The following is a 23042-nucleotide window of genomic DNA, read 5'->3' as shown; positions in this document are numbered from 1 at the left end:
GGAATCGAATCCTCCGATGCACCAAATAACACGCAGTCACCAATCTAGATTCAAGCATATAAGAGTGTACTAAAGTCAAGAACCAAGGTACGTATTCACACATTTTGGGATTCAACCAATGGCTTTGAACTTGTAGATGGTATATACACATCAAAAGAGTTGGCTTTGAACTTTCCAATTAGCTTTTGGCTTTATATATGTTAATTGTAGGTCATATGGGTTACCTCGTTTTTCAAAGTGACTAAAAATATTCAAGCATCAAAGTAGATCGAGTAAAAAATACATGGTTAATTTCAATTCAAAGAACAAAACAAATATTAAAAAAAAACACCACAAGGATCACATGATTCAGCATTCCACTTGACAATCCTTATATTTTCTTTGAGGCCACCATCGATCACTTGATGAGAATTATATTGATAAGATTCTTAGGTATAGGGTCTCTCTCGCCTCGCCTGCAGCTTTCCTTTTCTTTCTTCTTTTTTTCTTTTGTTTGTTTGTTTGTTTTTGTAATTGTCTTTTGATTTTATTTGTTTCTTGTGGCATCCTGGGTGCAACTATTTTTTCCCTATAATTTATTTCCTAATTTATTTCACTTAAATTTCCTCCATATGATTCCTAAAATGGGAGGTGGGATTGGGCAGTGTTCAATCGGAATAAGATATTTTAAAAGAATACCAATACTCCTTTATATAAGGACAACAGCAACTTTTGTTTTAGGCACAATAATAACAGCTGTTGTGCACCCATTATGTCACATGAGTCATGACACCTCCCTTTGTTTTTTTTTTTTTTTTTTTTTTTTGCTACAGAATGTCGCATGTAATAAAATAATGTATTAGAATTTTAACTTATTTCTATAATTTTGTATGTTAGATATATTGGAAGTAAATAATTAAATCTAAAAATATATATTTTTTACTAATATTAAATTCTATTTATTATTATGATTATAAAAAATTGGTTCATTATTAAATAACACTTTTTTTTTTCATTTGAAAACTTATGTAAGTAGTTGAATAAAATAAAATTTGTATTGTATAAGGGCATTTTGGTAATCAAATTAGTTTTTATTCCGACTCTTCACAATAGTAAACGGTTTATTTTATTTTTCATTATGATTCCTGACAGTTAATAAATCGTTTAATTGGAATGCTAACTCCGATTCCTTGTTACAACTCATGCTTACTTCGATTTTTGTTTACCCTGATTCATAATTAGTGAACATGTCTTATTAAGGAAAATTTTGAGAATGAATAAAAAGAGGGAGTAGTCGGAGAAAAAACAAAAAAAGAGAGAATTTAATGTATTTATTGTTTTTCGAAATAATAGGTAATTACTATTTTACCCTTTTGTTATAGCTTCTTGTTATTTAGTGTAATTTAAGTAAGGGTATAATTGGTAATTTATCAATAGTGGTTGACTGAAAGCCTTCTCTTATGTAATGGTATGTATTATCCCCAAATGGCTTTTTCAAAATTGCGAAACTCTCTCGAGATAAAATTTTATTGAATTTTATTTGCTAAATAAAAAATTTAGTTGAGGATATGTTCTCCATTTTCAAAAGAGTTATTTATACTAATATTTCTTGAGGTTTTCGTTGTTTTCACAAAATTCTTGGAGTTTCAGAAATTACACAAACACCCAATGAGGTTTCAAATTGTTTTCACAAAATCCATTTTTGTTGGTTGTTTGTCCAAAAATTGATGATTGCATTAAAAAATTTATGAAAATGATAAAATTAACTTCAATTAATATATGTACAATTTAATCTTAAAGGCTAACTTTATCATTCGGATAAATTTTTTATATCTCAAAGAATTAATTAAAACCTCATGTAGTGTTCGTTTAATCTCGTAGGATTTTGTAAAAAAAAAAAATTTTAAACCTTAAGAGGTGTTAGTGTAAATAACTATTTTAAAAGACTTTACGTAGTATTCATTAAAAACCATTTATCTCGGACCTTACACACACACACTCTCTCTCTCTCTCTCATAATGAATGAGGTGAAGTGGATTTCGAATATCAAACATATGTTAGAACATAAACCCTACATTTGGCAAAAATAAAAATAAAAATAGGCTCACGTGACATTTGTTAGTGAGCTAGCAGTAACACATGTTACTCAAACAATGACTAGTCATAGCCAAATGATGTCTAGTGCATGCAATGCATGATTACCTTGTGAGCTTCATTGTATTTAGCCACATTTGAACTCAGTTACAGAAACCATCTTGATATACTAGAGAAACTTATTCTAAATTTTTTGAGCTTGATTGATTACATATGAGATTATAAATTTGTCAAAAAAAGCCAAAAACAATTAGCTAAGTACAACCTAACATGTTAAATCGCATTAAATAATTATCAAGCTATTAGGACTAGGACGACCACAAGCATTTCGTACCTATATGTATAGCAATCCAGATTGCGTAGATTACTTAACTCATTGACGGTGTGATTACTTAATGATAACAGTACCAAGTATTCCCTTTAACTTGTTTCTTAAGAAACTGATTCACATTGACATCATGATTATGTAAGTGATATGTAGTAAACTCTTTGTAAATCACCAACTTGTTGAAATTTTAGACAGACATATGTCTTTCGTGTTTCAATAAGGTCTGAGACAAATGCTTAGTGCTTACTGACAAGTGCTTCTGTTGAATTCAAGGGCTAATCGTTAATTAGCTATTTAGTCATGATTGCAGATGTAGATAATAGAGTTGCTCGGTCTAAATCATCATCTAATGCGGAAAATTAATTTAATTTATGCTGACTTTAATATACTGTACATGTATTTGGTAATCCAATCCAATTAAATTGTAGAGGATCACGTAATACTTAGATACGTAAGTTGGTGCATGCATTACTAATAATGAGTATATATATGGTAAAGGTACCATGTCTACATGTGAGTCATTTCGATATGCCCTATCACAAAACTCTTTTTTGTTTTGTCGAAGAACACAAAACTCCAACAACAACGAAACCAACAAAAATTTGTTTTTTAGTTTGGTAAGTTTTGGGGTAGAAAAGTTTAATATTTATTGTTTGAATTGGTATTCAAATCCTATGCTTTATATTTCTGTTTTAGCCATAAGATCAACCCATAAAACGTAAATACAGGATCTTCCTTTCAAGAAACATGTCCTTGAAGGCTTGTTAAAAAATAAAAAATGAAATATGCATATATAGCATAGAAAAGTACAAACTTATTATTTGTGCTTTAAAAAAGTAATATTAATCAACTTTATAATAAACCTAAAGGGTTAATCTTTGTAAATATCTATTACTTCCTCCCTACTTAACTTCTGCACCATAAACTAATCTACAACAATAAAATAAAAATTTTCAAGCGTTTTTAAATTGATTTCATTGGCCAATCGGATCTAATTCAATAAAAAAAAAGATCTTGACTTACAGACCAAAGGTCTCATGTTTGAATTCCCACAACATCATATTTGTACTCAAAAAAATTGATCACATTGAGTGGTTGAATTAATTATGGGATTAATTGTGAAGGAAGTTAAGATTTAATCCTAAAACTAATTGACAACAACGGAAGGAATTTTTACCTTTACATTCTCACAAATTGATAATGCGACTTTGCAGACTATACAATTATAATTTATACCCAATAAACCAAAGCTGATGATGGGCATACATAATCAAGCATTCAGATAGAGATAAGAGATTCCATGGCTATGATTATATTAATGCTTACAAGTACAAAATAGTTATTAGCTTCTACATACTCATAACTTATAGCTTCCTGAATATTTTACTTTTCCTTTTTCCACAGGGGGAAGATCCTGCAATGATGACAGGGTGACAAGATTTAAAAGGGAGCTCCAATGAATAAACTAGTGCGCACTCAAGTTTTATCTATCTGCAAATAAAATCACAAAAACGTAGCTAATAGTGGCACCACAAAAAGTGTGCTTAGGATTTCATTTTGCCGACATGATATCCCAGTAGCCTATAAAATTTATGGCCACTTTTGAAGTGGCTAATTGGATTTCAGCAGAATAATGTAAAGTAGTGGTGGCATTGTATTATATATATTGAACACTTTCAATTAATTTTTAACACCAAAAGAAGAAAAAGAAAACTTACGTATCCCATTACTTGCAAGGGCTAACATTAATTTGGGGATAGGATGGTTCGTCTTCTTTTGCCATAATTTATTGTTTCTGGTGATTATAATGTTTCTCAAAGAATATATATATATGGTTGATTCTAGGCATTTAGCTTCTTTCTAAAGCGATATTCTAAATTACAGGAAGTAGAATTTAAATCGAGTGCAAGGAACGGGCACACTGCCTAGGCCAATTAACCTAACTGAAACCGGCCTAGCTATATAATATTTTCTAATACAAAAATTTGGTGAAACTTGAATGAGCTATGAAATAATCTCTCAGCAAATAGAATCATATATAACAAATGAACCATTTTGCTTTATTTAATTCAGCGTAAAATAATTAATGTACAGAAAGTTTCGTCTTAGCAAAACCCAGTAATATGATTACATTTTTACAATATTGTCCAACCTGTCCCTAACTTTTACGTGACATTTTCTTAGGTAGTTTGGTATGGCTGTTTCTTGGGTTGGTGAGAGACCTGTTCATCAGAAAGCAGGTTTGAAGCTCGACCTTCCAAGAATATTCAACACCAACAAAATAACTTAAAAGTGAGGCAGCAGACATGGTACTTTGTAACATGTAAGCACATTTGAATTAAACACTACTCTCTCTTCACATTAACATATAGTAATTAATTAACTGCATGCTATTAATTATATTTATTAATTTATAGTAGTGCTTAATTTATCCCCCATCTCTAATGTGCTGAGACCGTTTAATTCGACGTCGTTGAAGCAATAATCCATGCCAAAATCATGAACACCAAAGTCCTGGCAATCCAAAAGCCATGCACAATTGTCCTCCCAAGATTGCAACCCCATGCCATTCTCAATATTAATCTCGTTGCCTCCGTGATCTGCTACTACTTGACCATTGTTGCTCCACAATGCATCAATCAGAGGAGTTTCATCCACCCACAGGTTCTTCATCAATGACTCGTCGTTGCAAATGCTATCTAGCAGCGTTGATTCGTCGCCGGAGGAAGAGTTTTCTGGTGGTGAGCTTGATGAGTTCATGTCCTCCGATCCGGCTGAGTTGACTACCATGCTATGATCATTTGTAGATTGATGATCTGGCAAGTTATTTTTATGATCATGGGATGATGATGATGAGTTGGTTTCCTTGCTGCACCCCAACTGATCTTCTTTGTGGAGTGGTTCATGCGTGACAGGATCAATTCCCATCCTAAGCAGCTTTTTCTTGATATGGGTGTTCCAATGATTCTTGATCTCATTATCAGTCCTCCCTGGCAATCTGGCTGCAATCTTGGACCACCTATTTTTATATACCCAAATTAAGAGCATGACCAATATGTTAGTAAAACTTGCACTAGTGATCATAAGCTTAATCATGCTCATAAGTTATCAACTAATTAAATGCTAGGGATGTAATTAATCAAAGCACTAGCTTAAGTCTATAAGCAGGTAAAATCTTGAGGGATATATAATTTGCTACATAGACGATATGTCACGTATTGTAAAAGATGTGATGAGTAATATGATTAGTAAATATGGTACACGTTGGAATACTATTCTCTCAATATACAAAAAACAAATATAATGCTCTACCAAGAAATTGAAGGACCATTTTTTCTTAAACGTGTCAACCAAAGTTTCTTTGTCTTGTTGAATGCATATATGATCCTTTTCAACTTTATGACTGAAGACAAGAAAGTAGAAACCAAGCTTGTACCTCAAGGAAAAAGAAAAAGAAATAATTACATACTTTATAAATAATTTAAGTTATTATGAAGATGAAACAACCTTGTTCACCACCGAACACCATTAGTAAAATCATTAACATGTACGGATCAATATGCTCCCAAACACTAACGTCATGATTAACATGTATCCATGTAAATGAATCAAGACCACAGAAATATATGAATAGATGAGAATGACCTATTTCCAAGACGAGCATGGAGATCAATAACCAACTGTTCTTCAGCTTCAGTAAGGAGGCCTCTCTTCAAGTCGGGCCGGAGATAGTTGGTCCAACGGAGTCTGCAACTCTTGCCGCACCGGCGAAGCCCGGCGAGCTTAGGCACAGCTCTCCAGCAACACTGGCCATTAGTGAGAATAAAGTTGATGAGCTTCTTGTCCTCCTCAGCTGTCCATGGCCCTTTCTTTACCCCAAGTTTGTCACAACAAGGTTGCCGTCCCATACCACTAGCTAGCTAGTACTAATTAACAAAACACACCACCAAATATACAAACAAAATCTGACCAGAAATAAGCACCAAGCACTCAATTAGGCTCACCAATACTCCTTTTTAAAGACCCAAAAGCCTCACGCCCACCTTTATATAAAGTCGTCAGTCCTCTCCTTTCCCATCCTCATGTCAAGTCCAATAAAACTAATTATCAATTTACACACACATTCTAATATTTTAAGGGGAGAGAGAGAGAGAGAGAGAGAGAGAGAGAGAGATTTTGGGGTCCACCATTGGGTTGTGAAAGGGATGTAGGAACCACATTGTGTTAAGGTGTGTCTGGCTCAGAAAATGGGTGATGGTGAAAGATAGGTGACCTAAAGGGAGAGGGAGAGAGAGAGAGAGAGAGAGAGAGAGAGAGAGAGAGAGCGAGCTCTACATATATGTAATAAGCATCCAAAAAATTTCTTCCCATTTTCCTACACAAACCCACTGCCCTTTGATTGCACTCTTACTCAACCATTCCATCATCCATTTCGTCATCACTACGTCTACGTGTCCTTATCTTGATGGAGTATGATCCGGTGTTGCTCTTTTGAGTCTTAATAGAGCCCAATTAATCTTGCTTTACCTTAACAACATGGGGGATTTGATCTGTGAATTTATTCTAAGTGCTTTGTTTTAATTCTTGATTTTGTTAATTAAGGGAAAATTAGGCACTCAGATGGGTTTTGATTATGTCGACGAAATCATGTTTACCCACCTAAATGTATATGTGTGTGTGTATATTGTGTCATCTTCTTCTGCAAGTTCGATGACTTGCCAAGTGGCTCTAGTTTCTGAACCCATTATGAGCCCCTTTTTTATGTGCATGCTCATTCAACTACCCAATTACGGCATACCAGATACCACCACCTGACAAATCTCTACCGTTTCCTACAATTTGGGTTCAATGTCATTCAGTGGACTATCATTATTTGACCTTCCAATTTTTAACTCTTGAGAAAATCTCAAGTGTCAAATAAAAGAAAAACAACTGTTATTATTCCAAGGAGAATGTGTATCAACGTATACACATAAATAATTACGGATTTTTGCGCTAAAATAGCCTTTTTTTTAAAATATTTATTCAATAATAGTCCTTTCCTTTACAGTGTCTTTTTGTTATCCTCACTAGTACATCTTTATGGGAAATTATAGAATATTACGATAGTATACTGTCTCTTTATTACAAATATAGCTATTTTGGAATAAATATTTTGAAAAATGACTATTTTAGCTAATTTCTGTATATATTATAGATTTTAGGTTGTAGCTAAAAACTAAATCAGTAAAACCTAAAACATAAGTTCTAAACAGATCCGTACGAACAAAGGCCACGGATCTCCTAGTCACAGTGAACAGTATTTATTGAATAAAAAACTAGAGAGAAAAAATTTGCAAAAATTTGTTGCGGCCGATCAGTCAACAACACCACCTTCGCATTTGGGGAACTGGACAATTCTTGTGCATCAACTAGACCACGTTTCTATACGTCTAGAAGCATGATTATTAAGAACATTATAACCTTCATAGTGAAGCCGTCCATGATTTTCAAAGTATCATTTTGCAGACAATGCCGTGGACTCATTCATTTCCCAAGAGGAGAAATCAAATTTTTGTCAATGTATGCATTTGACTTTGGCACCTTCGCATTTGACAGACATGTCATTTAGTGTTACTTTCATGAAAGATGTAAGATGAATGTAATCAGTAAACATAATATTAATAATTTATTGATCGATAATCATTTTCCGAGGCCCGTCTCCTTATAAATTACTTAATAAGTATACCATTTATCATCACAATTTTTTATTATCAAATGGAAGTCCTCCTCATCTCTAGACACATAACTATCCAATATTGGGGAACCCTAGCAAATCTTGTTTGATAACTAAGCATGTATGCATGTGTCAATACATCAATACGCCCAGGCAATTCTCGTACAGATCTATATGCGTGAAGATCTTAGCAAAACAGCTCACAAGAAATGATTTACCATTTTTGGCACGGACCATAGATGTATGAGTTTATGTTTATACTAACACGCACTGTTAACTGCTGCAAATCTGCCACGCATGCTTCATTTTGGAATATAGTTCAATTCCAAAACCCAAGTTTTATGTTAACTCATTGGATAAAGAACTAAATTGGATGACGTGGTCTAGTTGAAGCAATCTGGTGGATGATATTGCCCGACATCTCGTAACAGCAAATTTAAGCTTGACCTTATAGACTGGGGGTAGTTAGTTATCCAATTTCTTGGTCCTTGACTTATAGCTCTTGGCTTAGTTAGATTCATATAGTTCCAAGAAGTGGACCTTTTCCTTCAATGACTCAACTCCACATTTCAATATTGCATGTGTGTGTTCACCAAAATACAAGCTACAGATGCGTCATATACATACATGTCCGGACCATATTAAGTAAATTAGGAGGCAATTAATAATGTATACTTCTTACTATATTTATCCTAATCCTAATCTAATACCCCATCTTTTAATGGCGGGTTCGCTTGAGGGCGATCGTAGATTATAGCCTCTACTCGCCCTTTGGCTACTCGCAAAGTTTCATTGATGCTCTTTTGAGAAAATGTGTTATGAGAGCAAACTGTTTGACAAAAGTCATCTCTGAGATAGGTTAAGGTAGGGCAAAGAGGGATATGTGGGGCTGCCGATCAACTGTGCAAGGTTTGGTGCTCTCAAACTTGTTGTGTATTTGAACGGTGTGTGAGATATGTTTAGGAAATTAATCAAGGCATACACTGTACACACATATCTATAATTTGTCTCTATATAACTAATTGCTTTCATGTGGCAATTCGGTCTACGTCTTGACCCCATTAAAAAAAAATTTAATGGATCCGTAACTGTAACATTCTCTACGACTCTTATCACACACGACCAATTAATTGTTATCTCACACACATCAAATACTACACGCTCTCTTAGTTAAAAACTCTCGGTTTTGTGGTTCAAATCGGGTGATCAAGTAAAATAATGAATTAATCCAATCGAACATATGTCTCCGCCTGATTGGCTTTAGACTGCCAGGTGTTACACACCCCGGCAATTAAATAACAAGTCTCGTATAACTTGCAAGGCACTTTACGTATATTTTATTTTTTACTTTGCTATCTACTCATTTTTTTTGTTGTCATGCAAACACGTATGGCAGAAACCATATGAATACAAACATACCTCACCCTCAAGGAAAGCGAACTGACTTCGAGTTCAAAGGCAGATGCAGCTAGCCTGCTAGCTTACCTATAAAATGGGTGAGTAAATCAAATTCTTCCATTTAATTTTAAGGTATAGACAGGTGGAGACTTATATTTTTTATTTATTATGGTTTGTTTATTAGGTATATGAAAACAGGTGGGTAGTGTGGCTAGAGAGAACTCAACAAAGGGGTGGCATTGCTTGTAAGTGGAGATGAGGACATTAATACTGTAGCAGTTGAGAGTTCATGATCACCTCAACGACCAGAATTTTCCAACATGGTCACATATCACAGTTCCTTCCATTTTGGATTTCTCTTAGCTAGTCATTTAATAATTTCCTTTTGCAAGTAGCAAACAATTTTTCTTTATTCAAATTTCAATTTCACGTGCTTAGTTTTGTTTGATTTATAGAAATAACCACATGGAACTCGAATGAAAATTAAAAAAGGAACAGAACGACAAAAGCGACATACACATGGATTTGGTGTTATATGTATGTGACAGTTTAAAAATATGTAATTGATTAAATTGTTTATGGTAGCATTACAAATCCATGCACCTTTGTTGGCGATTGAGAAAACCTGCATTTGTCTGATAAAGTCGCATGTGTGGCCGTATTGCTAATTATATTATGTGCTCATTCATTTTTATTAAGAATTTTACTAAAATTCTATCAACGGGGTCTAACTCAATGAAAAATAGCTTTAATTTGCAGACTAGAGGTCTAGTGTTTGAATTCCTACGGCATCATAGTTGTGTGTATGTGTGTGTGAGAGAGAGAGAGAGAGAGAGAGAGAGAGAGAAATCCCCCTCCCCTGTAGTTTAGACTATCACTTGTACTAAAAAAAAAATATATTGAACAATTCTAATACACAATTAGATGTCTAAATAGTTTCCGATTTGTCTAATTTTTTGCAAGGATGATCTATGAATGAAGGCCTAAAAAATAGATTTGGATCATTGAAAATAAATTCGTAAGGTACCCTAAAGGACATCGCTCAAATAAAAATATTTTAAGAATCCCATATATATGTGTGTGTGTGTGATAGAATTCAATTCGAGAAAGTACTAGAACAAAAGTGATTACCCTAAATATGTATGTTAAATTTGCTTAGCCAAAAACCCTAATAATCCCCAAACTTGAAGTACCGCATTTCCCACCCGAGGTTTTGAATTCCTCTCGTCCCCTAGCTAGTATCACTTCATTTGTATCAAAAATATATTGGATTTCCTACACCAAGATTTTGCTATTTAAATTTCCTACGCTAGCCATCTTTTTTCTTGAGGACAATATCTTTATGTTATATCGTGAATACCCTTTTAATGCGTTTATTATTTTCCAAACACAATTTATTTAGAGCATCTATAATCATACTCTCTTTTTTATAGTTAAAATTGAGCTAAAAACACTAGAAAGCTATTTTATGAGTTTCAACTCCAAGCGTACTCCCTAATTTAAGGAGTTATAAATGTTTTAATTCTCTTTTAATTCAATTTTTGAATAAAATGAAGACGAAAAAATAACAACAAATAATAATTAGCATTTAATATATTAACATTAAATTATAATAAGCCACTAAGAGTACTTTCACTCTTCTCATATTTAGAGGTCTCCCTATTTTAGGAGGGGAGTATGGTTGTGAGAATGTAAAAGTAAAAATGTCATACATTAGAAAGTTAGAAAACCATGCAAGAGCTTATAAGGAGTCGGGCTACTTTAAACACACACCCCACCCAGTTGCCAATTGATTTTGGTGCAAAACCTCAACTTCCTTCATGGTATCAGAGCGAGTTGTAGATGCTTTTACGTAAACACACACAATCGCTATCCCACTAAAATGGAGACAAGCATCCAAGGAGCATATAATTATGGCTTCAACACCATTAAAACCATCTTAAAGCGACTCATGAGCTACCGAATTGAAATCCAATATATTGATTCAACTATTTTCCACAAATTTTGAATTGCTTGCTACCATATTTTCGCGTCTAATCAAAAAGTTTCAACGAATGCGCACCTAATTCTACAAATAGTAAGGAATGCAGTCGTCATTAGATGTAAACGAAACTTAATTAAGCTTCGTTTGGGTGGAATGACTTGAAAGAAAGACTTTGAATTTAGACGATAAGACTCGATTAGTTTTAAAAAGAAAAATTAAATTTGTAATACAAAAACTTGTGGAAGAGGTGCAAACAAAAACTTTGGATTTCAGGCTTAGATTTACACTAGCTATCTTAGTACACAAGCTTAAGAAGAACAAGGCTCTGAGTCAGCCAGCCAACTGAAACGGTTAAGCATTTCCATTGAAGGTAAAACTACCAATCAAAGTATAAACCCACAGTTGGTGTGGTCTAAATGACAACATCAACAAGAAGACATTCTGAAGGTAGATTTTTTTTTTTATTTAAATTTTTTGGATGGAGTTCAAATATATAACTCCTTTTAGTCTTAATAAAGACAATGGTTGGTAGAAAATTTCCAAATTTGTTTGATAGGACCTATGCGACTAAGGGGGAATAAGGGACTAATTAAATTATGGTGGAATGGACTTGTCTTCTAATTAATTTGATTGTACTCACTTGGTATACCGTCATGAACCTTTTTTTCTTTTTTTTTTCTTTTTGCTTTTTTTTATTTTGGGAGATTCACTATTATACTCAATATAGGAGTTCAAATTATAAATATAAAAAAACCTATATGAAATATACTTTAGAAACACACCCAAAATTCATTTACAACATAACAAAAAAGTTTTTAACTTCTTTTAAATTACAAAACTGTCATTAATTTCTTAAAACAAACTCAACCCCAAAACTTCATTAAAAAGGCTCAAAACACTCAATAGGGCATCAAAGTAATTTAATAATTAAATTTAAATTTAATAGAGTCAGCTATTATTTTTTGAATTTTTTTTGCGTTTGTTTATAGAAATTAAATGGTGTAGAGTTTATATATATTATTAGTGCTAAAAATGGGTATATGACTAAATATCTCTTTTGTTTTCTCAATAGGCATGGTGAATTATATAAATTTCTCTTGCAGCACAAATTCGTATAATCTTGATGATTCAAAACATTGAAACCTTACAATAAGGTAATAATAAACTATTAATTATACATTTGGTGGTTTTGTTTATATAAGTAGTAGTCTAAATTAATTTAAATTAATCTAATTGACACAAAATGGGATTCAAACTTGGCTGTAAAAAAAAAATATTTGAATACAAGCGATGATCTAAACTATAACGGGGATGAGGGTTTCTCACATACATACACACTACTAAGGTGTCATTGGGGTTCGAACATAAAATCACTAATCTGCAAGTTAAGACCTTTTTCCACTTAACTAGACACCATTGACAACTTGGCTGGAAGATCTAGTTGCCCGTTTTGTGGTCTTTATATTGCACAACGTTGATTAATTCTTTTTGTTTTAATTACAAGCGTTCAGAAAGTGGTGAGAGACCCCAAATGTGAACTAGATAGCTCACCAACAGTGTTCATATTATACTGAGGTCCTTTCTAAGCAAAGATGATAGCTGATTGGTGCTCAAGAGTCTAAAGTCACTTTCCCTGAGTAAAAAGTAAAATATATTCCACCCCACTCGCCTTCCACTGATAAAAAGTGCCCTTATACTTCCACGCGTTGTCTCGTGTCTGGCAGACTGGAAACAAAAGCCAAAGTGAAGTTTATGGGACATGGCATGTGGTTTGGGATTGGAATTGGATGGCACAAATGAGTAGAATTGGGTTGGATTAAAAAAGAGGTCGGATTGGGATTGGAAAAGATAAATATCATTCACTGACACTAGTTTCCCGAACCCATATCTCGACTGAAGTAGTTGAATTATGTATCCCACACTTTTATCCTAAAAAATACACATAATAAGATTATGGTAAGAGTGCTTTATCCTATTCACATTCATATTTTAGCACCAAATGTGACATTCGATCCTGCTACTTACCCTACCCACTAAGCGAGAGGGTGGGCTTGCTTTTATATTTGAACTCTTTGTAAGCTGTAAGAAGCTCAAGGAAAACTCTCAAGACACCCCATTAATTAGATCATAGCACCCAATTACTCGATGTAAATTTGTTGATGTCAAAAATTGGTTAACAAAGTCCCCTACAAATTAGAGATATTTAGTCATATAACCATTCTTAGCCCTAATTATATACATAAACCCTATATTTAATTTCTATAAACAAACCCAAAAACAAGAACATCTAAGTTTACGTGGTTCACCCAAATTTCATTTGAGTTCTGGGCTGCTTCATCTATGATAACATCATAGCATCCAGCAACCACTGCACAATCCCCAATTTCCAATGCTCCAGCAACTCAAATCTACAATTTGCATGCTTAAAAGCTAGACATTTTAACCCTTCTGTAACAACCTTAAGAACAAAAGAATCTGAAACCCTTTTCAACACTTCAGTATATATGATAAACTTGCCCAAGGCAACCAATGATAATGCAGGGTTAAACACGATCATTCCATTAGAGTTGCTGTAAAAGTAATGGTAACACAGCTATAGAATTTTAACAAGCTACCGGACATGAAACCGTCTTGTATAGCACAATGTCACGCACCATCTCAAGTCTTGAAAGTTCATCTGCCAAAAACATCATGACAACTCGACTTTCACTTGGGTCCTCCAAATTTGCTCATCATCTTTTCAATTATAGGAGCCACCTTGGGATTTGCTTGATGCTTTGCAAGGTTAGCAGGGTTCTTCATTACTGCAAAAGAAACAGCCAATCAACCAATTACGGTCAGGCGGGCAAATAGCAAACTCCAATGCTACTAATCAGGTCTGTATTTCCTAATCCTGTAACACCTAGCATTTCTATCTCCGGCCCTTATTTTAGTGAGAACATCAACAGCTAGTTTAATGCATGGCAATCTTTCTAATTCTTTTCTCTTTTGAACGACTAGGAGTATGACTCCACAATCTGGAAAATTAAATATTCCTATTCAGTTCCATTCTATAATGAACATCATTTTTAACTTGTCAATCCCGTATTCAGATAAATTTGTTACCAAAAAGATTTCAGGACATAATCATTAAAAAAATAAATTACGAAGCACAGCAAGCAAATGAAAGACCAGATACTCAATTGGCATCTATCAGAAGACAGCACAATGATTCCACAGAGGAAAGCTTAACAGAATATTTTATGAATATCAAGAATAAAATCAATAAGAAAAAAAATGATCATCTGTATGTAGTTTAACAAACTATTTTAGTTGCTTGCTGGATACCCCCCACTACTACGGTAATTGTACTACCTCACTTCCTATTTCTTTCCTACTTTTACCTTATCACTTCTCTCAACCAGCCCACTGTCTTCCTTCTGGTCTTACTTAACAATTGGCATAATTATATTCCATTATACGTATGATGTATTCAATACTTCAAAATAAACATACCACGAATAAAAGCCTAAAAACCATTCTTTATTAGTCTTCTCTAGTAAACCAGAACTATGACATTGCAGATGCTGTTGTGGAAGCAAGCAAAAAACATTATATAACACGACAAATCATGAACTGTCCTTCAGTCACAGAACGTAGCTTAAACAACCAAAGGATTCGAGCGTTCATCCATAAATTTAACTTCTTAGCATTTGCATATTTTATTGTGTTTCATTTCACAAAAACAAGTTCATCTGAATTATAAGTTTCCATGTTTTGAAATAACCAGTATAATCACAACCAGGAGTTTATGGATTATTAGTCAACAACTGGCCAAACTCAAATATCAATAGAAAAACAAAGTTATAAGAAGAGACATTACCATCTTGAAGAGCAGCCATGACTTCTGGATCACTAAACGCAGACATCAGTTCAGGGTCCTACAAAAAATTGCAAGAAGGACCATTTAAATTTGTAAATTGCATTTCTGACCTTTTTCAGCCTGAAAATTGCTTTTTTCTGACTCGAGAACTCAATTGTTCAATATAACACAGAGAAGAGAAACAACAATCTATGTCATAGTAGGTTAATACAGAGTAAACAGCACTGCCAAATGACCAATAAAACCTAAATCCTTGGCTTAAATAGAAATTCTTAAATTATATAATATAATAGTTTTCTTTCCTGGCTTCATATATACCAAAGTAAACAATACATAATCACTAATTTCTGGAACACATTTAAAATTTGAATTCAATCAAGAACCGACATACTTACATTCAATATTTTGCTAAAATCAACATTTCCGGGCACCCCTCCTGGTGTGCTACCAGGGAAACCCCCAGGCGCACCACCCCTAGGCGAACCTCCAGATGCACCTCCAGATGCTCCTCCTGGAAAGCCACCACCCATGCCTGCTGGGAAGCCTCCAGGCATGCCCCCTGGAAACCCTCCACCCATGCCTGCTGGGAAGCCTCCTGGCATTCCTGGAAACCCACCAGGCATTCCTCCTGGAAACCCACCAGGCATGCCTCCTGGCCTTCTACTAGAAGATGACTGCTCTTGCTTCTTAGCCTTATCATACGCAGCCTTGAAAAGAACACACCAAAATATCTCAATCAGCCAGAAACAAGATAGCATAATCTTTTCAAGGGAATGAACTTCTAGATAGGTACCTGAGCTTCAGCACGGCGGCGTTGTCTCTCGCGTTCAATCCTTTTATCCTCCCTTTCTTTGCGAAGCCTATCATACTTCCGACGGTGTTCCTCAATCCTGTGCACATTTGGTTCAACCTACACAGTTGAGGAGTTGACATTAGAGGGAAACACAAATCCTCAAACACAAAAATACACAATCCAAGAGTTGCAGTAAGCTAAAGCATGTAAGCACGTCATATTCTTCCACCATTGTGTTAAGTCTTTTTTTTTTTTTCCTTGTTCTCCCATTAGAATTCCATGTAAGATACCTCATCTGTGAACCACAGCCATACTCTAATAACATCAAGTATTTGGACTTCATAGATTTAACCCTCAATAACATCAGGTATTTGGGCTTCACAAATTTAATTAGTGATACAGTGCTCCTCAAAATACCAAAACCCATGGTTATTCACTAAACCAGGCGTGGCTGGCAGTTTATTTGGGTTCACACAATAAGATACACCAGTAATGCACGATAAAGGATATATAAGGGCAAAAGGCAACAAACTTATCTATGTATGATAGATGATAAATAAATGCAGAAGTACAAGAAACAACAAACTACAGTTACTTGATAAACCAGAAGGATAAAGTGTGAGAGAAACCTTCTTAAGTACAGCACTTATTTCTTCATCATAATCTAACTTCGATGCCAAGTGAAGATCCTTGGCAGCCTCTTCCCAGTGACCAAGCATTGCTCGTGCTATGCCGCGAGACTTGTAGCCTTTAGCAGAGTCAGGATTGATCTGCAATAAAGATTACAAATTAATTAAAATGCATGTTCACCTTCTCAAAATGTCATGTTACATCTAGCAAGTAGATAAAAACTAAAATCCCAAAACTTATGCAAGCAGAACTATACAAAAGGCCACAACTGTAATGAAATGAAATTATATGACCTAAGAAAACATATTTTATTTTCATCTGATTGTAACAAGCAAAGCAGGATGCATAACGATGCTGACTAACACACTATGTTGAACTAAACACTTCACCAAGTAAGCAAACAACATATGCACAAAGCCTATATATAAACAAATGTAGATTCTACAAGGGGAAAATCAGACATCATATAAAAACAAACAAGGTGTAGGACAACAACCTCTAGGGCAGCATTGGCATCACGAATAGCGGCATTAGGTTTCTTCATTTTGATGTACACACTAGCTGTTAAGTAACAAATTAAACAGAGTTCAGAACCAAACACAAGGAAATAAACTTTCAAATTCAAAGAAAGAAAACAATCCCTATGACCATACGAGAACCAAAAGCTCAGACCTCTGGTGCCGTACATAATTGCTGAAGTAGGGTTGAGCAAAATTGCCTCCGTGAGATGCTCAATCGCTTCCTCCAAGTTACCTGCATTGCATAAATTCCATCAAATCCTCAAGCAAGCCCTCAATTCACAAACGAACATCCACTATATAATTAGTAATATACCTTCTGAAATGGCCTCGACAGCTTTGGATTTTGCTGCCTGAGAGGTCTCGCGGTTCTCATCACTGACCTCAACCGACGCATCTCCCATCTGCAAAATCATCCAAGCCATGAATATACAAAAAGAAAAAAGTTTGAAAATCATTCACATACTAATAACTAAATCACTAGAACTGAAACTAATTGAAAAGTAACCTTCTGAGGAGGTTCATTGTCAGGCTCCACAGTGTCGCCCTCGAGCTCAACGTCGGATTCGATTATCTCATCTTCCTCTTCTTCTTCGACATGGACTTGAGCGGCTTCAGCTTCCGCCATGTCGTCGTCGCTCTCCTCCACCACATAGCTCTTCTAAGCTCGCAAAATCCCTCAATCAGAACGCACACATATAGGGCATACAAAATAGACATTAGAAAGTTAGAGAGAAGAGTACCGATTTGGAATCGCCGTGACTGTGAGAATGGGCAGGGATCGTAGCGCCGAGACTGAAACGAAGAAACGAATCGATTTCAACTTTTGTGGAGATTTAACAGCGAAGCAGATATCGAAATAGTTTGTGTAAAACAATTGAAAAAGAAGAGAAATGGATTTTTACCTTTCGAGGTAGTCGCGGAAGAACAAGAGCGAAGGATCGCTAAGAACGCAGGGATCGGCCTTGCACTGTTCGACGAAATGCTTCAGTTGGTTCAGCTTCGCCTCGTCCATTGTAAAAGCTTGAGAGAGAGAGAGAGCAGAGCAAGAAATAGGGTTTTAGAGTGACTCTGAGGGAGGAAGTGAGAGTGAGAGATTGGCTCTCTATGTATGCGTTTCGGTTTTTAATTGTTTGGGTTAGAGGGACTGATTAGCAATATACTTGCCTTGACTAGGCTCCTCTAGTAGCTTCTTCTATGTCAATAGGGATCAAATTATATGCCCATTTTTTGGTATAAAAATTATATTCCCATTTCAATTAGCTGAAAATAATACAAGGACATTTTTATTTTTGGTAAATATTATATTTTAACCAAAATAGAGTGGGCAAAACCCAAGCAAATATAGGACAAAGAGCAAACGCACAACGTAGCTGAGAAACAGGGCAACCAAAGCCAGCACAGGCAAAGGGGTTAAAAGTGGCATTTCATAAATAGTGTCATTTTGAGGAGAAACACTTGTGTGGGATGGGAATAGCAAACATCTTTTTTTAAACCTAGCTCACAAGAACAAAGGCCGACGAATCATGGTGTGTCATGCATGATAGTTATTCCATTTAACATACTATGATTGGCTAAGAATAACAAAACAGTGTTATCTCTGTTCCACACAAGTTTTTATGCATTTTGAGAAGTCAAAATGGTTCTAGCCCCTCACTCCTTGCTCCTCCTTGCTCCTCCCTGCACTCAAAATTTTGTGTTTCAATCCTCCATCTTTTAATATCACTTGTATTAAAAATAAATAATTTTTTTTTTTAAAAAAAAGACATGCTCAAACAATAATAATGTAAACAAAAAAAATGAACTAAGGCCAAATGGTCCGAAATCTAGCCATAACCCTTCTTAACTTTTTTAGTTTTAGTTTTGGCATACCGGCTTCTGAGCTGATTTCAACATGACCAGTTCTGGAAAGTTGGAAAGTTTTCTTGGGTGTCCAAAGCAATTTTGTGTGTCCACAGACCACTCTTGGGTTGGGTCTAAACAGAACTCTTGTTTTTTTTTAACAATTATTCCATTCCAGGGAGCATTAGCCCACTTTGTTTTGAAGAGAAAGCCCAATAGCAAAGCAAGCATCCTCTAAGTCCGATACAGTCCAATTCTACTATTCCATTACCTTTTTTTTTTTTTTTTTTTGATCAGATAAGGAAGAATTTGATTCCAACAAATCCAAAGTACAAATAGGTTCGACCAAGGGGTTTACCTCAGTGGTGATGTCCCTTCCCCTTCCCCCTTGTCCACCCGTTTGAATTCCAGGATAAGTGGCCCTCTTTCCCAATGCAATGTATTTATCGCTAATTTTCAAACAAAACAAAACAAAACGAAAAGTATAAATAGGTTCTCGACCAAAAAAAAATGTACAAATAGGCTCTATAACATTTTCAGATTTTCTCATTTTGTTTTCTGCTGGAACCTCTCTCCTTGTGTCTGTTTATTTATGTTTCATGTGGCCACTTCTCAAAGATATTCCTAAGTTAGTTCTTTGAATAAGATTTCGATGTGTATATTTTATAACAGAGAGAAAGAGAGAGATATTTATAATTTCTTCTAGGGGGAAGCTATTCATGGTTTTGGTCATGGAGATGAGCAGTCTATACCTTTTTTTTCCCCCTCTTGCTCTAAATATTCCGAACAATATTTTCCTTCCATAAGGATATTTTAATATCTTTGTCAATTCTATCAAGTTTTTGACTTGATTGTCATCTTCCAAGAGTGTGAACATTTGAAAGTGTAAGGTTCAAGTGAAAACGACACTAAATGTACCAATATCTTCTTTTTAACTCATAAATTGTCATGATTTCTTCAAACATAATGAAAACGACAGACCAAATGATCATTGGCGATTGAAGTATTTATGCAAGAACGATAATTCAAAACGAAAAATAGCATATTTCGTATACATGCATTAAATTTATTGATAAATATTATGTCTACCCTCAGTTAGCAGAAAAATTTGTATGAAACGGGGATATCATTGTTTTGCTATCCCCGACTAATTATAGTCTACCACGTGAGAAAGTTATCAAGCATAACATACTGTGATTGACCGGAAATAGCAAAATAGTGCTATTTCTGTTTTATATAATTGTTTCTCGACCAACCCCATGAGCACGCATTAAATTGACTGACTAAGATTATCTTTCCCCTCAGCCCTATGGACACACATTAAATTGATTAAAAATTATTTTTGTCCTCATCCCTTGTGATATGCAATAACCAACGAGACAATTGTTTTCAACTTTGAAGAGGAGAACAAATTCAAATTTGAGATGACTTTTCAGTACAAGTAATGGAAATGAGAATAAAGTGAATGATTTTTATTCATGATTTTTAATGCGTTTATTTATATGATTACGAGTCTTACTTTAAATTCTTTAATCAAATACTCCAAAGAATAGGAATTAGATCAATTACTTTCCTCCTAGTTGATTTGATTTCCATTTCTTGTTTCTTCTATTCTATTAATTTCCATACACATTACTGGTAAGTAAACATTATGAGACACTTTAATTTACAAAGTTGATATCAAAATGTTTCATGTTTGACAAAAATTTCTGAAAAGTTGGGGACACCATAGAAGTAAAATGCCCATTTCTATATATAAGGCGTGCAAGAAAAAGCGAAAAAGAGCAAGATTGGGGGAGAAAATTATATTCTTGTGGGAATAAACCTATATTGGTTTAACTTTATACGCAACCAATTTAGAGGCCAATTAACCACTTCAACGACAAAAAGCTATCTTAAATCACGTGAAGGCCACAACACCCAAATTACAACAAATATTTGATGCAAATTACAAACACTTAAAGAAAACCAACATGATTTTATTTCGTCCGACATTTGAAAGAAATAGGCTGGTGTCAATGTGGTGCCATCAAAGCACCACAGTCACGATGTAACCTTCAAATTGTGCAACACAGAACATAGACAATACTTACTTACTGACCAATATGATCTAATTAAGATTAAAAAATGCTAATCAAATAAATTTATATAAAGCAACAACAAGAGCAAATAACAACATCTCCAAATCTGTGAACTCAGGAACCCTAATAGCGATCTGATCTTTGCATTATTTACTCAACAGAACATGACAGAAGCCCAAAATAAGAGCAGAGCAGAAAACCCAGCCCACGCTATCTTGCTTGAACCTCCATCGTCAGCTTTTGGTGCACCTGCAAGATTAAATTACCACTTGATTTAATAATAATAATATATAAAAAATTCATATAGCAAACATCGATTAGGTCAATCGACCAGGACAATAAGCTCGACCCCTTTCAAATTGTAACTAAATTCGAATCTTCATTTCTATAAATCAGATTAATTTAAACTATAGCTTTTATTTAAAAACAAAATAATAATATTCATGCATAAATTGGTTTAGCAAGCGAGTTTCAGCCTTTTTCAAGTAATAATTTTCAACAATCTGAAAGGGCATGACAAACTGTTGACTGCTGAGCACGAAATGGTCAAAATTTTATTTCTTTTACTGTTTGCGGTCGAACTCTGAATTTTCAGGAGCCAGAAATACATAAGCACGACACAGGAAACATGCCAAAAGGTGGAGTGGCTTGCTTTTGAATCTTCTATGGATCAGTCAAACTTGGAAGGCACCAACAAAATGTTACCAAAATTATATTACACTCGAACACTTGGCATGGCTCTATTCGGCCATCACTCATTTTACCTACTGATTCTTACGGGTCCAATCACACAAGAATTGCAGAACAGGTGAAGTGAAGGCAAACCGAAGTTTTTTTCTTTTACAATGGAGAAATTCTAAACTATTCTAATGCACCATAAAATAATTCAAATTGGTGGTAATGGGCCGGACACACTATCATGAAAAACTCACCCACCTCACGTTTGCGAGGACAATCAAACTTAAACCAGGACCTACCCAGAATATTTTATTTTATTTAAGAAAAGTAATAATAAAATAGAAACCCAGGATTTAAGCCCCAACTCTTGCTCATAATAATCAGTGACCATAAAATCCAACTCTGCTAATCAGGATTTAAGTTACCCAATTGACTTTTGATGACCCTGAACTCAAATTTTGATGCAAATAATTATTTTGAATTTGGTAAACATAGAAGAGAAGTTTGGTTACCTGGGGTTGCAGGAGGGGATTGTGGAGTGGGAGCACCAATGGCAGCTGCAAAAACCAAACATTGAAACCATCACTTCAATCGAATTTGCTCGTTGAACAATTAACATCTGAAAAGGGTGTGTTGATAAAATCCAATTAAACACAAGGGTGTATTTATCAGATATCTAGCCTCCGCTTACCTTTGCATTTGTTGACGTCCATTGTTTCGCCGCAGGCGGTGGCGATTCTGAGACCCGAAGTGGTGTTGCCACCATAAAGTTCGAGAAGTCCAGGCGTGAAGAAGAGGTTGCAGAGGCAGGCGAGCTGGGTGGCAACGGTCTGTTTGATGGCGGTGCAACACGTGGTGGGCGGAGGTTTCGTGTTCTTGAGGTAGTCTGCGCAGGGCAACAGGTCCTGAGCACAACCCGGCGTTTCGTTTGACTGTCCGAAGCAACTGGTCATGCTCAACACCACAACCGCCATGGCCATGGCCAACATGAACATTTTGGAGCTGCCCATTTTCTTTTTCTGGTTTAGGTGTTGCTGCTTTTGCTCTCTTTGTGTTTATTGGAGAGAGATTTTAGTTGTGGCTTCGCTCTGCCTTCTGAGTCTTCCTGTTGGGGTTTGTTTTTATATACAGCTGTTGGC

At 35.0% G+C, this 23042-nt stretch overlaps 3 protein-coding genes across 4 annotated transcripts; all 3 read right to left on the bottom strand.

Moving 5' to 3' along the window:
- On the bottom strand, window positions 4439-6474 carry LOC18776043 (protein ODORANT1). Its single transcript, XM_007210679.2, has 2 exons — window positions 6047-6474; window positions 4439-5420 (listed from the first exon to the last, which is right to left on the bottom strand). Exons 1-2 carry the CDS (start codon window positions 6307-6309, stop codon window positions 4808-4810), a joined length of 876 nt encoding a protein of 291 aa, XP_007210741.1. The 5' UTR covers window positions 6310-6474; the 3' UTR covers window positions 4439-4807.
- On the bottom strand, window positions 13959-18454 carry LOC18776650 (FAM10 family protein At4g22670). Of its 2 annotated transcripts, none has more exons than XM_007209107.2 (11): window positions 18208-18454; window positions 18046-18097; window positions 17811-17963; window positions 17619-17706; window positions 17457-17537; window positions 17281-17345; window positions 16784-16924; window positions 16155-16271; window positions 15757-16068; window positions 15362-15419; window positions 13959-14303 (listed from the first exon to the last, which is right to left on the bottom strand). In XM_007209107.2, the coding sequence occupies exons 1-11, from the start codon at window positions 18315-18317 to the stop codon at window positions 14206-14208; spliced, it is 1275 nt and encodes a 424-aa protein (XP_007209169.1). In that variant the 5' UTR covers window positions 18318-18454; the 3' UTR covers window positions 13959-14205. The 2 variants fall into 2 exon arrangements, with proteins under 2 accessions (XP_007209169.1, XP_020419727.1); XM_020564138.1 differs by having other exon boundaries at window positions 17811-17960; window positions 18208-18421.
- On the bottom strand, window positions 21020-23010 carry LOC18776557 (lipid transfer-like protein VAS). Its single transcript, XM_007209671.2, has 3 exons — window positions 22595-23010; window positions 22416-22460; window positions 21020-21474 (listed from the first exon to the last, which is right to left on the bottom strand). The coding sequence occupies exons 1-3, from the start codon at window positions 22911-22913 to the stop codon at window positions 21380-21382; spliced, it is 459 nt and encodes a 152-aa protein (XP_007209733.1). The 5' UTR covers window positions 22914-23010; the 3' UTR covers window positions 21020-21379.

Source organism: Prunus persica, chromosome G5, assembly GCF_000346465.2.
Source record: "Prunus persica cultivar Lovell chromosome G5, Prunus_persica_NCBIv2, whole genome shotgun sequence".
In the NCBI taxonomy this organism is placed as follows: Eukaryota; Viridiplantae; Streptophyta; class Magnoliopsida; order Rosales; family Rosaceae; genus Prunus; species Prunus persica.
The sequence above is the reverse complement of the archived record's forward strand: the minus strand, read 5'-3'. Positions and strand labels throughout refer to the sequence as shown.